At 52.0% G+C, this 13,561-nt stretch overlaps 4 protein-coding genes across 4 annotated transcripts; 1 reads left to right on the top strand and 3 right to left on the bottom strand.

The window, feature by feature from the left end:
- Positions 1-307: 307 nt before the first annotated feature.
- GT037_003807 (atp-dependent dna helicase ii) lies at positions 308-2,747 on the bottom strand (the record flags this gene model as incomplete). The annotated part of the gene is made up of 2 exons (XM_038928854.1): positions 308-1,933; positions 1,998-2,747. The coding sequence occupies 2 exons, from the start codon at positions 2,745-2,747 to the stop codon at positions 308-310; spliced, it is 2,376 nt and encodes a 791-aa protein (XP_038788561.1).
- An 804-nt stretch (positions 2,748-3,551) lies between these two features.
- On the bottom strand, positions 3,552-5,994 carry GT037_003806 (spoc domain-like protein; the record flags this gene model as incomplete). Its single annotated transcript, XM_038928853.1, has 5 exons — positions 3,552-5,177; positions 5,225-5,475; positions 5,522-5,589; positions 5,637-5,764; positions 5,866-5,994. 5 exons carry the CDS (start codon positions 5,992-5,994, stop codon positions 3,552-3,554), a joined length of 2,202 nt encoding a protein of 733 aa, XP_038788560.1.
- Positions 5,995-6,505: 511 nt separating this feature from the next.
- On the bottom strand, positions 6,506-9,075 carry GT037_003805 (uncharacterized protein; the record flags this gene model as incomplete). Its single annotated transcript, XM_038928852.1, has 5 exons — positions 6,506-7,068; positions 7,132-7,360; positions 7,412-7,739; positions 8,228-8,937; positions 8,995-9,075. The coding sequence occupies 5 exons, from the start codon at positions 9,073-9,075 to the stop codon at positions 6,506-6,508; spliced, it is 1,911 nt and encodes a 636-aa protein (XP_038788559.1).
- Positions 9,076-9,844: 769 nt separating this feature from the next.
- GT037_003804 (ankyrin repeat-containing protein) lies at positions 9,845-13,204 on the top strand (the record flags this gene model as incomplete). Its single annotated transcript, XM_038928851.1, has 1 exon — positions 9,845-13,204. One exon carries the CDS (start codon positions 9,845-9,847, stop codon positions 13,202-13,204), a length of 3,360 nt encoding a protein of 1,119 aa, XP_038788558.1.
- Between the last annotated feature and the right edge of the window lie 357 nt (positions 13,205-13,561).

Genomic DNA, 13,561 nt, shown 5'->3' with positions numbered 1-13,561 from the left:
AGAGCGGTTGGATGGGCAGATCTGCTGAGGTTTCTATCCAACCCTAATGCAGTATGTGCCTCGACACTGTGCTAGAGGTATGAATCACTCGTGCAGACGTCCGGCTCCTCACGACACTCTTCGTGGGGCAAGACTACAGGTCATTGCGACTACGTGTATCTGCTTAGTGATGTGGCGAGTTACATGACGAGTGTCGATATTCCAGTCAATAGGGTCATTGGCATATACTGAGTTGGGTATAGGAGCAAGTATCAGTATAAATTTGTTTCATGGCTCACACGCCAAAGCTTCTTGGGAACAGGTTTGCCTACTCGACTTCCATCTTTGGCTTGCTTGTCTTTCTTCTGCTTTTCCTCTGATTCAGACCCGCATATGGCGTACCTCTGATGATAGGCCCAACTTCGGAAGCAACGCCAAAAGCGCAGTGATGTGGAACCAGAGGGCCACCACTGCCTTGGTAACCATCATTTCGCAAGTAGTCCTCTTCGCCGTCAGCAAGAGCACCAAATTGAAGTTTGGTGCGCATCAACTCCATTGGGAAGGGATCGTTGCCCAGACACGCGCCATGACCGATATCATCTAACGTAGTGTTGCGAGTAGTAACCAGTATACGAGAAAACCCAGTCGAGAACGTCGTTCCATCTTGCCAAATCGTTACAGCGCCGAACAAGAGAATGAGGAAAGTAATGAAGATGACTGGCGCATAACACTGCCATAACCTCCCAGGTACGTAGACGAAAGAGGACTGGAGTCGTGACCGATTCACTGTAAGTTTTTCTTCGGCTACCACCAGCATCTCTGGGACCGATAGCAATGAAACCACCATGTCTGAATAGAAGGCCTCAATTTCAGCCGTAAGATTGTTCTTAGGCTCGCTGTTTTTCTGCACTAGTCGTGTCATTGTGACGTTCGAATGGACTTGTGCGTAGTATGGCCCTGATTTTGGCGCCGTGATATCGATATGTCCGCGAAGAAACTCCCTAAACATATCTCCGATTGCATGATATGCAGCGATCTTCTTGTATACACCCACGTTGTGTCGAGGGCTGATGTAGTTGTCCGCAGGCTTGGGCATAGTAGTGTAATCTATCTTGCCGTCAACCCCACGCGGAAAGTCTGTGTCCACGACGGGCGCTTGGTGTTTTAACTCAATCGTGGATTTGAAGGATGGCTCAGTGAAGCCCCATTTGACGGTATATCTAGCTTCCATATGTATGCAGCGGATGATATGTGAATCATAGCGATGTGTCCAGTTTATTGCGAGTGGGTCGTCTGTCGCTAACTCTTTTGTCGAATTGAATGCGTAACCAATCCACAACACGGGTTCCGACTTGAAAACACCTAGATCTGATGGGGCTTCTCCAACAGGTATTCCTCCGTTGCCCGCCCGAAATTCAGCGGCTTGAGGGCGGGGGTATGCACCTTTATCGACCTCCGCATAGTACACGTAGCTTCCTTGCGGTGCTAGAATGCTCACGTTAAAAGGCGCACCTGCATTATTTGATCCTTCCGTGTCGTCAAAATTACTTGCAACCTCCTCGCATTGATAACTTGGCCCAGTGAAGCTCTGTTCGTATGTGCAATTGTAGGATCCTCCACAAGCCTCTTGTCGAGCACCCTGCCTAATGTTTGGATGATCCATACCATTGTATGCTAGCAGAAGTGCAATGCGCCTTAGCTCTGCTGATGGCTGATCGTAATAGTCAAACCACCCTGGGGCTGCGGCAGCAAGATCGGTGGTATTGTAGTACATCATCGACCTCTTGTTGCTTCCATCCTCTAGTTTGACCGGGTGACGCCAATCTTCCGTGGACTCCACCGAGAAGTTGAGCGTAGGAACCTTAAGATCGAGTACTTCGATGTCGAGATAGGTTCCGAAGGTAAGTGCACCGGGTGAAAATATGATAGTTGCCAACGGAATCAGCCAGATAACCTGCAAGTCCGCGTTCGCAATTAGTGTATGTTTACATGTGGCTTGCGCCCGTCAAATTACTAACCATGGCGATGGCACACAGAAGCGGCGCACCCGATACAGTTTCCCAGTTCCCAAAGAGTGAAGGATCTTCTGTTGCACCGAATATCTGATCAATAGACAGCACAGTCAACGCCTGCTCTCTGAAAGCTCTCCACATGCGCTGTCGAAAGACGAGTACCACGCATGACCCAAAAGCAACTTTTGAGAGGTATGCCAACGCGCGTCCGTAAAGAACCCATCGAAACTTCTTGTCTTCATCGTCTTCTCGCCTCTGGTGCAGGAAAGTGTACAAAAAGTGCTGGAGGAGCGCAAACACGAGGCCCATGAAAAAAGCAAATCCCATGAGTGCTGGTGTACGCCAATGTATATGCCATGTTGTTGACTGGGTCGCCCGATGCGCAATGAGCCTCTCGGTCATAGGATCTGTTCGCGCTCTCGAGATACCAGACCCAAATGAATACAGCGTGTCTGGCGTTCTGGAGTACGGCGGCCGTGGCTGAGGATAGGATGCGACAGAAGAGAACATATCATGCTTTCTATCACTAGTTTCCTGCCGCCAATACGCAGCGCCTGGTGATTTTGGCGTTATAGGTATCATCTGGATCCCTAGACCTGGGTCGTTCATATCTTCTTCGAATCTCAATGGGATGTCGCGTCCAATGTCGGAGGACTCGTCGCTTGCTCTGGCAGGTGTGGAAGCATATTGTGGTCTCGAGACGCGGATCTCGGGAGACGCAGGTGAGTATGAGTACCGTAGGGTTGAAGGCTCCATAGCTGTAGATCGTCGAAGGTATCACAGATTTAGCTAAGGTACAACATGCATCACTAATGCATTTTCGTGAGTCTGGGAGCCCAAGGTTCGATGTTGAAGAAATGAATTGTTTCAAAGTATGGAATTTCCTAGGCGATTTCCAAAAGACCAACGCCCTCGGAACTGCCGCACTGGCGTCGCGGCTGAACTGCAACTCCTGGAGGCTGAGCAGTGGCCTTCAACCAGTAGGAATTCTACATGTGTGAGGCTCATCATCTGATGTCAGTCGGAGTCCGATGGTCGCACGGCATTGCTTCAGCGAATAAGCATGGGACAGCAGTCAGCCGCATCGCACAGCAAACTTTCCAGCCCCCTGGCGACGTGCAACCACTTCAAGCGCGCGAAACAGCCATGATGAGACAGTTTTAGCTACTTACGGCAAACTTGGTGGAAGCTGGGCTTGGACATCTTGGACATGGTTGCGTCTGGTGGGCGGCGAGGTGGTGGTGGTGGTGGTGAGTGAGTGAGAACTTCATATGACGAAACGACGCTCTCCGAGCATGTGCGCTAGCCTTTGGGCACGAGCCAAACTTGCAGACACGAAATGTGCAAATTTGGCTGTTGGGCATGCAGTTGTTTGAATCTACGGAACGTGGCGGCAGAAAGAAACAGCGGGTGTACGAGCAGCTAGAGGCACAAATAAATTGGTGCATGCAACCATGGTCTTATTGTAGATAACTCGAAGTCGTAATACAGATACCTGCAGTGCTTGCCTTGCTCTACTGCGTTTCCAGGCAATCCGGTTCAGCTTGGCGGCTCAGCCTGTCAAACCTCGTAGAACCTTCGGGCTTCGTCCTCCGTGACAGGACTGACGTAACTCTTCTTCGAGTCGATGAGTCCATACCGACTTCCCTTAATCTTCCACCACATATCTCGGCGATTGCCATTCAACTTTCCGCCAAGAATGTCTTCCTTCAGCCGCACCACAAATGTGTTGTACATCTCTGGTTCCTCGAGCTCGGTGAGCTCTTCTCGCATGACGCGAATAGCTTCAAGTGCCCGTCCATAAGCGTTGTCTCCAATACTGCTGCTAATGAGGTTATGGACTTCCTTCGCAATACCTTCTACGGCTTCTTGAATGGCGTCTAGATCGTCAGAGGCGGCGAGAGCTTGCTTGAACGAAGGTATGAGGTTGTTGGTCTCGATCTTGACACGCTTGGGTTTACCGAGGAGTTCATCAACATCAAGGCCTGAAAGAGGCTTATCGCGGTCTGTACGTTGCCGTTTACCACGACCTTTGACCTTTGGCGGAACCTTTTTGACGTCTGCTGCTTTCTTGACGGAATCCAATTGCTTTACAGCCGCCGCGATGAGCTCTGTTGGTGGCTGTGAGTATTTCATCAGGATCTCCGGCGGGTCTGGCATGGGTAAGGTGGGATCGGGATGTGTCGCCCGCCATTTTATGACCTGGAGGATACGATGGACAAGGGGGGAAAATGTGTCTTCTGGTTTGGCGTATTCCTCCTCATGGCCGTCTTCGTCGCGACCAAATGTCGATAAGTCCATCGCATCGACGTAGTGGCTCATGGCATTGAGAAGTTCATCTGTCGGTAGATCTTTATGCTCAGTGATGGTCTTGCCGCTGACTGTGAGTTTACGATCCAATGGCGGGAACTTGTACCGTCTCATGTCTTCTTCGAAAGGCAATTCAACGTCAACCAGAGTCTCCCATTCTAACTCGATACGCGGAACAAGTAGTAGCAACACTGGAGGTTTTAGATCCTTCGCTACCAAACGTGCAACCGCATAGCAATCAGCTTCGTAGAGTGCGTGAATGAAGGACGACAAAGCGAGCTGAGCTTGTGGGTTGGCCTTTTGCGGCACTATGAAGTTGGCGCGACTCAAGGGAAGATAACGATCAAATTCCTCGCCCTTGATAAAGCCCACTAACTCCAGAGCCTGGTGGGTTTCCAATTTCACAACGTTCATGTCAGATTCCGAAATGTGCACCGCTGTTCTGCCGTATTCGTAGCCGCGCTCTAGCTCATCAAGCTCGACTGGCTTTTTCAAGCCGGGCTCATCCAGGTTGTCCACCTGGTAGAGGCGCTGATTGTGGACCGCTGACAGATCAGTCATTGGGTAGTCCTCACCAACTACAGTTGTCGATGACTCCACGCTTGGGCCAGATGCGCCAGCATGATCTGCACGCACTGCGAATGTACTTGCCGTGGGTGGCTTCGCAATCATGGTACATGGATACCGTTCAACGTCGATAGTGATAGTGGCCTCGTACTTGCTAGCATCTCCCAGTGTAAGTGAGCCTCTGTAGCTTTGAACTGGTCGGGTGTCCTTAAGGCGAGGGGTATGAAGCTGCTTGATAGCTGTCGCAAGTGTGCCGAAATTGCCGTTGCAATCCTTTACAAAGCCTTTCAAAATCTGCTCGTTCTTCGCCTAGATCATATTAGCTCCATTCAAGCTTTGGCACCCATCCCTCATACCTTTCGAGACTCTTTCGTTTCTTCTGTGTAGCCTACATCTGGGTCGTCAAAATCTAAACCAAGCAGGATAATCTCGAATGGAGCATCTGAATCCTTGATCTTCAAAGCCATCTGCTCAAGGTCTTCAGTGTCCATTTGGCCACGACCGTCAGTCACGATGATGACCCTACGATCGTACTTTAATGGGTTGCCTTTTGTCCCTTTGGTTGCGTTATCAATCATGTGTACAGCTACCGCAAGGGCGGAGAGTACTATTGCTATTAGTAGGAAGTGGCTTCACAAATGTCTGCCACTCACGATCCCCATTGTCCGTTTTGCTTGGCTTGAGTTGCTCTTGTAGCATTCGAACATCACCTAGTAGATATCTAACGTCTATCAGCAGGTGCAACGTCTTTTCTAACGTGGCACATACGACTTTAGTTCCGAGAACACCTTAATGTTCTCGTACCCTTCACCCTCTTCCATAGTCCCAGCGAGATCGGTCTCGTCCGTTCGGCAGCCAATGACACTCATCAACGCGCTCTTCCTGCCTGTGGCAACCTGAAATGCTGTTAATCTATTCTTGAAACCGACATCTGTGCAAGAGTTGAAGCATTACCGGCCATCAAACATACTAAATCTCCCAATGAACGACGACTTACGGTAGTGGTGATTTTGTCCCACACATACTCCAATGCCCAGTCAAGGTCAGTCTGCTCGCGGCCATTCCTCTTCTCGCCCATCGACCGCCCCAGATCGAGTATGTAGACTGTCGCCTCTTTACCCGCCATAGTCGTGTTAGCAGATGCTTCTTTTGCGCGCTTCGCGTATGGCAACTAGCGTCGCGTGCTGTTAATTTCGAGGCGTTATGGACCTTCAGGGATGAACAAATTGGCTGATCGTGGCTATTGAGAACGTGTTCAGGTGATGAGAAGATGGTAAGAAGGGAAAGCAACTACTGTGGAAAAGCCTGTGGTCGCTCTACGAAGTGGTGCAGCCCGTTGCTTTAGGCAGACAATGCACAGACCATGACGCGAGAGCACGTGACAGAGCTAGCTGCTACGAGGGAGTAGGGACTGGCCAGGTAAGTCCTCTACAACACTTATTCATTTTTCTAAAAGTCATTTCTCATATGATTTAGCACGGCGTTTTTATTCTCAAGGAATTTCATGTGCGCAGAGAAATATATAATACTGAGGTGATCAATGGATAATGAACTTGCCAGAATGTCGTACTGGAAATCCGAGCCACAGGTGCAAAACACGTACTTTTCACTGATGAAGGTCTTTTCTAGCAAGGAAACTATCCGAATCTCATGGTGAGCTCCGCAGGTTTGCTTCCCATGACTTGTTCAATCTCATCCAGGTTCTCCTTTGTCAATTTCCTGTACACATCAACCGCCTTGACGGTCTGATATATCTGCTCTGGCCTTGACGCGCCAGTGATAGCACTTGAAACATTCTTGTTGGACAAGACCCATGCCATAGATAGTGTAGCAACATCAGTATCAAGCTTCTTAGCAATGTCCATGAGCTTCTTGATCTTGTCTTGTTGCTGATTCCAGGCGTCGCTCCCGACAGTTTTGATGACGGATTGAATGTAAGGGTCGTCGGACTGGCGGAGGCGCGAATCGTCGGGGACACCGTCTACATATTTTCCTGTGAGAAGGCCACCTTGGAGTGGGGAGAAGATAGTGAGGCCAAGACCACGACGTCCGTAGAGGTTCGCGTCTTTGAACTCTTGGTCGACCTTGTCTCGACGAAGAAGCGAGTAGCCTGGCTGTTCGACGATAGGCCCAATGATACCAAGGCGGTCAGCCACAGCCCATGCTTCTTCGATCTCCGATGCTAGCCACTCGGATGTACCTAAAGTGTGATGTATGAAGTTAGCGTATGTTACACATACATTTCGTACATGGAGATACCTACCCCAGTAAAGAGTCTTGCCAGTATTGATCAGGTAGTTGAAGGCGCGCACAGTCTCTTCAATCGGAGTGTAGCGATCCGGACGATGAGCGTATAGAATGTCCACATAGCTTAGCTGTAGGCGTTGTAGAGAGGCTTCCGTGGCTTCAATCAAATGCTTTCTTGACAACCCGAGGTTGTTGATCTTGTTGCGGGGCGAAGGAAGGGCGGAGTTGTGAGTGCCCCAGTAGATCTTTGTAAGTTAATACACTGTCTTCACGAGGTTTCGTTAAGACTAGACTACCTTGGTGGAGACGACGATATCATTCCTGTTCCAATTGAAATGTTTGATAGCGCGGCCCATGACTTTCTCCGACTCGCCTTTTGCGTAGCCTTCAGCGCAATCGAAAAAGTTGATCCCAGCATCGAAGGCTGCTTTAAGACAGGCGAATGTGTTGTCATCGCCAACGTGTCCTCCGTAAGTGAGCCAACCACCAAGCGAGATGGCAGAGATCTGCAGTCCGCTCTTGCCCATGAAGCGGTACTCCATCTCAGGGAGATCCTTCGGTGCTTCGGATTCAGACATGTTGTAAAGAAGAAGAATAGTAGATGGGTGAAATTTCAACCGTAAACTGCGGATAAGTCTTGCTTATATTGCAGCAGAACCCTAGTCGACAACTACCATGTCAATAAGCAAGCCACCAACGAAACTGCACGATGGAGTGCAGGACGATCTGCTGAATAGGGTTAATTGTCCAAGACAACCATCTAGAGTGGGGCACTTCGCTGCAAGATACCCCGCACAAAGGGCCCAAGGGCGTAGACGACGCGGGTAGTGCCAACTCCATCCCGCCTGTCGTCATCGCTACGGAGAAAGGCGACTTTAGACGGTGGAAAATAGGAGACTGGAAACACGAGATGGGTAAAGAAAGAGACCGTAAGTGCAAAACCCTAGGGTAACGCGTGATGGGCTTGAACAATGCTGGTTTGTTGTAAAGGTTATCCCTAAGATAAGTTTGAACACGACGTTCCACTCTGCGAGCAAGCACTGCTTCACCAGATCCCAGGGACCATTCTCTTCCGCGGACCTACCTTATCGGCGCCGAATTTCTCCACGTACCAGTTTTTCGTACCTACTGCCGTCACTCCTAAGTTTGTAGCGACGAATACAGTCGCGCAGATTAGTGTCCAGTTGACCCAGCCACCTTCTGGGGCTGCCAGGAGCGACAGCAACGCATATATAGCGACCTCGCAGGTATAGTGTGGACAGAGGAGATTGGGAAACACAGTATGCGACGGAAGCTGGTAGTCGTTGCTTTCAGTGCGGAGACGATATAGATAGCTGTGGTAAGAGTGTTGCAGCGTCTGGGCTGTGATGACACCCGGCACGGATGCCCAATTACCGGCAGTGTTTCTGGGTGTCTCAACCCAGATGGCCATGTTTATCGTGGTGTAGAAGAGGAGACCAAGTACCCAGTGAGCAAACCACATTCGGCTCTTGCTCGTTGAAGTATATGCGTAGGACTCGAGCATGCGGCGCAAGCCTTGAAGCAACATGAGCACCCAGACAATCTGCTGCTGCCCACCAGCTTCCCAGACGCGTAGTCTCCATGCCCAAAACAGCGAACAGAGCACCGATGTAATATAGAAATGGGTGAAGTAGTTATGGGGGACCTGCAGCGAGGCGGCGTAATCGAGAATGCGGGTGAAAGCTGGCTGTTGCTGCTGCTGCTGAACGGGTAGCACCTTCCTCCCGCTTGGACCAGCGACACGAGAGCCGTAGGCAAGAAAGCGAGAGCGCAGGGCAGGAACGGCCTGGATGACGAGGATCTAGTAAGCACGCTGATTAGTGAGGTTGCAGGTGCGACTGAGTGGGTGTCGCGATACAAGAAGTGATGCAGCGAGATAGAAGGCGCGCAGCAGAGCCACCGAATGCAAGTCCTCGAGCGACAACGATAGCGAGGCCATGGTGGGATGGTATTGGAGAGTGTACAAGACCTGGGGCTTGTGACGGCAGAATGATGAAGGCTTGACTGGTGCTGACCGCTTGTTCGATTAGTGAATCACGTGCTACGGGGTCCAATCTCCTCAGTGGTTCAGGCTAACACCGACTGAACCAAACAAATTGGCCGGCAGGAGATGACGAGGGCTAAATAACGCGGCAAAGGCCGTTTTAGCGGCAGTTTGGAACCTTGGGAGACCTGTTTCGGCTGGGTTGGCGAGCGACGAGGAACACGGGACGGGCAAGACAAGACGGCTTCATGTGAGTGGGAGAGGCCGACTGGCAGAACATGGAGCCACGCAACATCAGACGTCGCGACCACAGCGCCTTGTGATGGCCATGTTGCGCTGCCTGTCGCTCAGCATGCACGATAGCCTGCCTGGGACAAGCACAAAGGCGAGTGCAGGGTTGCCTTCTGTCGCGACGGGGCCGTCTTTGGATCCATGCCCCCCATGGATGGTGCAGGCCGGTGAATGGTGGGTGGAGCACTGCCTGCTACTGGCAAGCCTCTCAGCTCTCTTCTCCGTGTCGCTCGCTCGACCTCCACTACACCTCACAACGCGCCTTCATCACCAACCCCCCGACCGCGACATCCCTTGAAGCTTTTCCAACAGCCAAGCGCCCTGTTGTTGCCGCCCGCACCTGTCGTGCTGCAAAGGCCTCCGCTGTGCACCTTCCGTCCCTTGCTCTGCAAGCCAGCATGAGGCAGGAACTCGAGTGTCCTGTCCCAGCGTAATGACCAGTAATGCCGATCCGGTCCTAAACGCACCCTCTGACCCAAAGCCCTTTCACCACGACCGCCCCCACAGTCCGCCCTCTCCACGCCCGGCACCCAAGGCTGCCGCTTTTCCATCCCAACATGCCCACGACGAAGACCAGGATGCCGAAGGCGAATCTGAGGCCGAGACGGTCGTCCTGTCACGGGACGAAGACCCCGTCGAGAACAAGGTGATCAAGACGGAGCGCATCGACGACGACGAGAACAACGATGATGCATCACGGCTGCGCTCCATCAAGGAAGAGTCGCGGGCGCATTCACCCCATCCCAACGGCCGTCGCCGCTCGAGCAACGGCAATCATGTCAAGGTCAATGGCGTCAAGCACGCTCCTGAGCGCGATGCAAAGAGCCCAGTTCCTACTTCACCCAGCAGCCGCACTGCCTCGCGACACACCAAGGACACCAGCCCAAACGACTCGGCCAGATCGCCTGTCCGGTCCGCCCTTTCTCCCACACACACCACCACCCGCGGCCGCAGCGCGTCGACCGTCGAAAATCGCAAGCGCAAGCTGCGCGATGACTCGTTCCCCAAAGCCTTCGAACCACCGCGACAAAAAGCAAGGACCGAGGGTTTGAAAGACGCGCGCCCACCCAATTCGCCTGGCACACCGGGGTTTGGCCGTCCACACAAACGTTCGCAATCGACTCAATCCGCCGTCACGGGCATCGCGGGCCGCAAGCGCCGCGAGGTCACCAACCTCGCTCTGTCAACAGAAGAGAATTGGTCGGGATCGAGTTCAGATCACTCGACATCACCACAGCCTACTTCCGCACCACATCTGCAACACGCCCGAGTAAAGCGCTCCACGCATCGTGCGCTGACCTCACCCGCACGCACCATGCCACAGCGAAAGGTCGATAGATTTGGCGCTACGCGACTCGCTCGAGAGAGTGAAAAGGGCGACCTTGATGCAGTTAAGGAAGCCTTCGAAGAAGCTCCCGATGAGCTAAATCAACCGGATTACGCTGGTATCGCTCCATTACAAAAGGCCTCGTTACATGGCTGGGCACCTGTCGTTCGGTATCTGATTAGCAAAGGCTGTCGTACAGACTGCGAGAGTCACGATCGGGACACTCCCCTCATCGATGCAGTGGAGAACTCACACCTGGACGTAGTCAGATTGCTCCTCAATGAGGGCCAGGTCAATCCACACCACTCGAACAAGAAGGGGCAGCGTGCAATCGATGTGCTGGATCAAGAAGACGAAGACGCAGAAGAGATTGAGAAGGAACTCAGGGAAGCGATGAGGAGGCGGGTAGACACATCCACCAACGACCACGAGCGTACCCAGAAGCAGGCCAAGACCGCATCGCGCTTGTTGTACAACGAGTTCAACGTGGAAACCCTGATCGAAAAAGCCGGTGACGGCGACATCCTTGCAGTAGGAGAGTTGATCAATAGTAACATCAAGCCGAACATTACGTGTGGCGTTGCAGCGGCAAGAGGTGGACATTACGACATTCTCAGTATCCTGTTAGCGAGTGGCCTCAAGGCTGATCCTGACCCGTCCAAGCATCCAGAAACGCCTATGACAGTTGCTATAGGGCGAGGATATCTCAAGATCATACAACTGCTTCTCGAGCAAGACAATTTCAACCCCACTCGCCGAAACAAAGAGAACAAGACGTACTACGAAATCTCCGAGGAGCGCCATGGCCCGAAATGGGAGGAAGAGAGGGACATGTTGAAGCGCGCCTGTGAAGAGTATCAAGGAACGCACCGGAGCCCTCGAAGAGTCAAGAGAGAAGCGCCAAACGCTTCTGCCAATCGCATGAAGAGAAAGGCGTCGCCACGAAGAGAACGATCGTCTTCTCCACGTGTTGAGTCGAAACGTGCGCATCTGGCAAAATCGACGACAGTGCCCGCTGCTCCCCAAAAGTCCCGGCGATTAATGTCTGGGAAGGAGAAGGCAACTAGGGAGGATCAGAGAAGAAAGCGAGTTGTGTCCGACGATTCATCAGAAGAAGAGAGCGAAGAAGACGTACGACCGCCCACCCGAAAGATCAAGCAGCGATCTGATAGCGAAGGCGAAGAGGCGAAGCCAGTCAAGAAACCAGCGAAACTACGGTCGGACGACAACGAATCTAAACAAGCAATTCGAGCACGTTCAGACGAGAGTGACGAGGATCATGCTACGAAGCATCCAGCCAAGATTCGCACCAAACCAGCCAGACCTCTCAGTGCCAAACCAACGCCTGAGATTGATTCTCCAGATGAACGCAAAGTCGTAAAGAACAAGATCAAATACAAGACTGTCGAAGACAAAATCAGGAAAAGAAAGCTATCTGATGCATCAACAGATGATGTCAGCATGAAGAGAACACCGACAGCGTCTGCCAAGTCTACGCCCGTGCCTCCTGAAAGAATAGCAACCCCGGAAGTTGAACGCGCACGTCGCCAAGAGGAACAAAAGCTGCATGCAGAAGCAAAACGCAAAGCTGCCGAAGCCGCGGCCGATGCTGAAGCGAAAAGGAAGGAAGAAGAGGAGGCAGCTCGTAAGGCTCAAGAGATCGAGGAAGCAAAGAAGAAGGCCGAAGCAGAAGCCGAAATTAAGCGCCAGGCAGAAGAAGCCGAGGCAGCACGCATACGTGAAGAGCAGGAGACCCAGCGTCGAGCAGATCAGGAAGAGAAACGCCAGAAGGAATTGCTAGCACGCCAGGATCGTATCTCCAAGCTCCCACGTGCCTTACGACGCGCCTGCGAGTTAGGCACAAATCGACCGCTTCATTTCTCTGGTGAAGAACTCGGCGTATCGGCTGTCTTCCTGCCACTGTTTTATGCGGCTGCGGAGGATCTCTGCAACTCGCAAGCCATACCAAACAGAACATACATTTGTTCCTTCCAGGCTGTTGGCATACTTGGACTTCCAGAACTTGATCTAGCATACCTCAGCACTCCTTATTCTGATTGGTCTCGTATTCCCGTGAGCCGCGCTCAACGAGATGCCATCCTCCGTCAATACGACGTGGCCCTCCTAGCCCAGGATTTCCGTTTCCCCATGGAAGGCGCTCCGGATTTCGATTACGCCAAGATCCAAGACAGCATCAAAGAAGCCAAAAATCAGTTTTCAGCCATGGAAGGCCTGTATTGGGTAGAAGAATCGCATCTTTACGATGAAGTCGAGAAAGTCGATAGCCTTCGACCGCTACTCCACGAGATGCGCGCTGAGTGTAAGAGACGGCGAATACAGCTAGCAGACAACGACGAACAGCCGGAGAAGAAGCAGAAGCCCCGGAAAAGTTTCATGGATATTGTACTTGCACAAAACGGTATTAATGGAACGGCGCCTCGAGCAATCGTCAATGGTAACGGATGAAGCAGCGAGGGCATCAGGGCTCCCTGATTTGTATAATTACTCCGATTAAATGAAGCCCACATCGCCGCGCCGCGCTCCGCCGTATTATGCACTGCAAGGGACAGCAGCATCTATGGGGAAGCTACACCAGCCAATATCTTATGTAGTGTTTGGCGGGAGTCGATAGTAAGGCATGACGAGCTTGGCAGCTCAAGGCATGAGGACTCATGTGCATAATCACGAAAGCAATACAACCTTAGTATAATGGAACTGGTCAATCGCATATAAGTGCACCGTGCTTCCGTTCTCGTGTCCAGCCCAGGTTATCCTTGTCATGAATAGGCGCCACCCCACTCCGATGCATCGGGCCCCGCAGCA

Source organism: Alternaria burnsii (assembly GCF_013036055.1).
Source record: "Alternaria burnsii strain CBS107.38 chromosome Unknown 730, whole genome shotgun sequence".
In the NCBI taxonomy this organism is placed as follows: Eukaryota; Fungi; Ascomycota; class Dothideomycetes; order Pleosporales; family Pleosporaceae; genus Alternaria; species Alternaria burnsii.
Note: the sequence above shows the minus strand (reverse complement) of the source record. Positions and strands in the feature narration are given on the sequence as shown.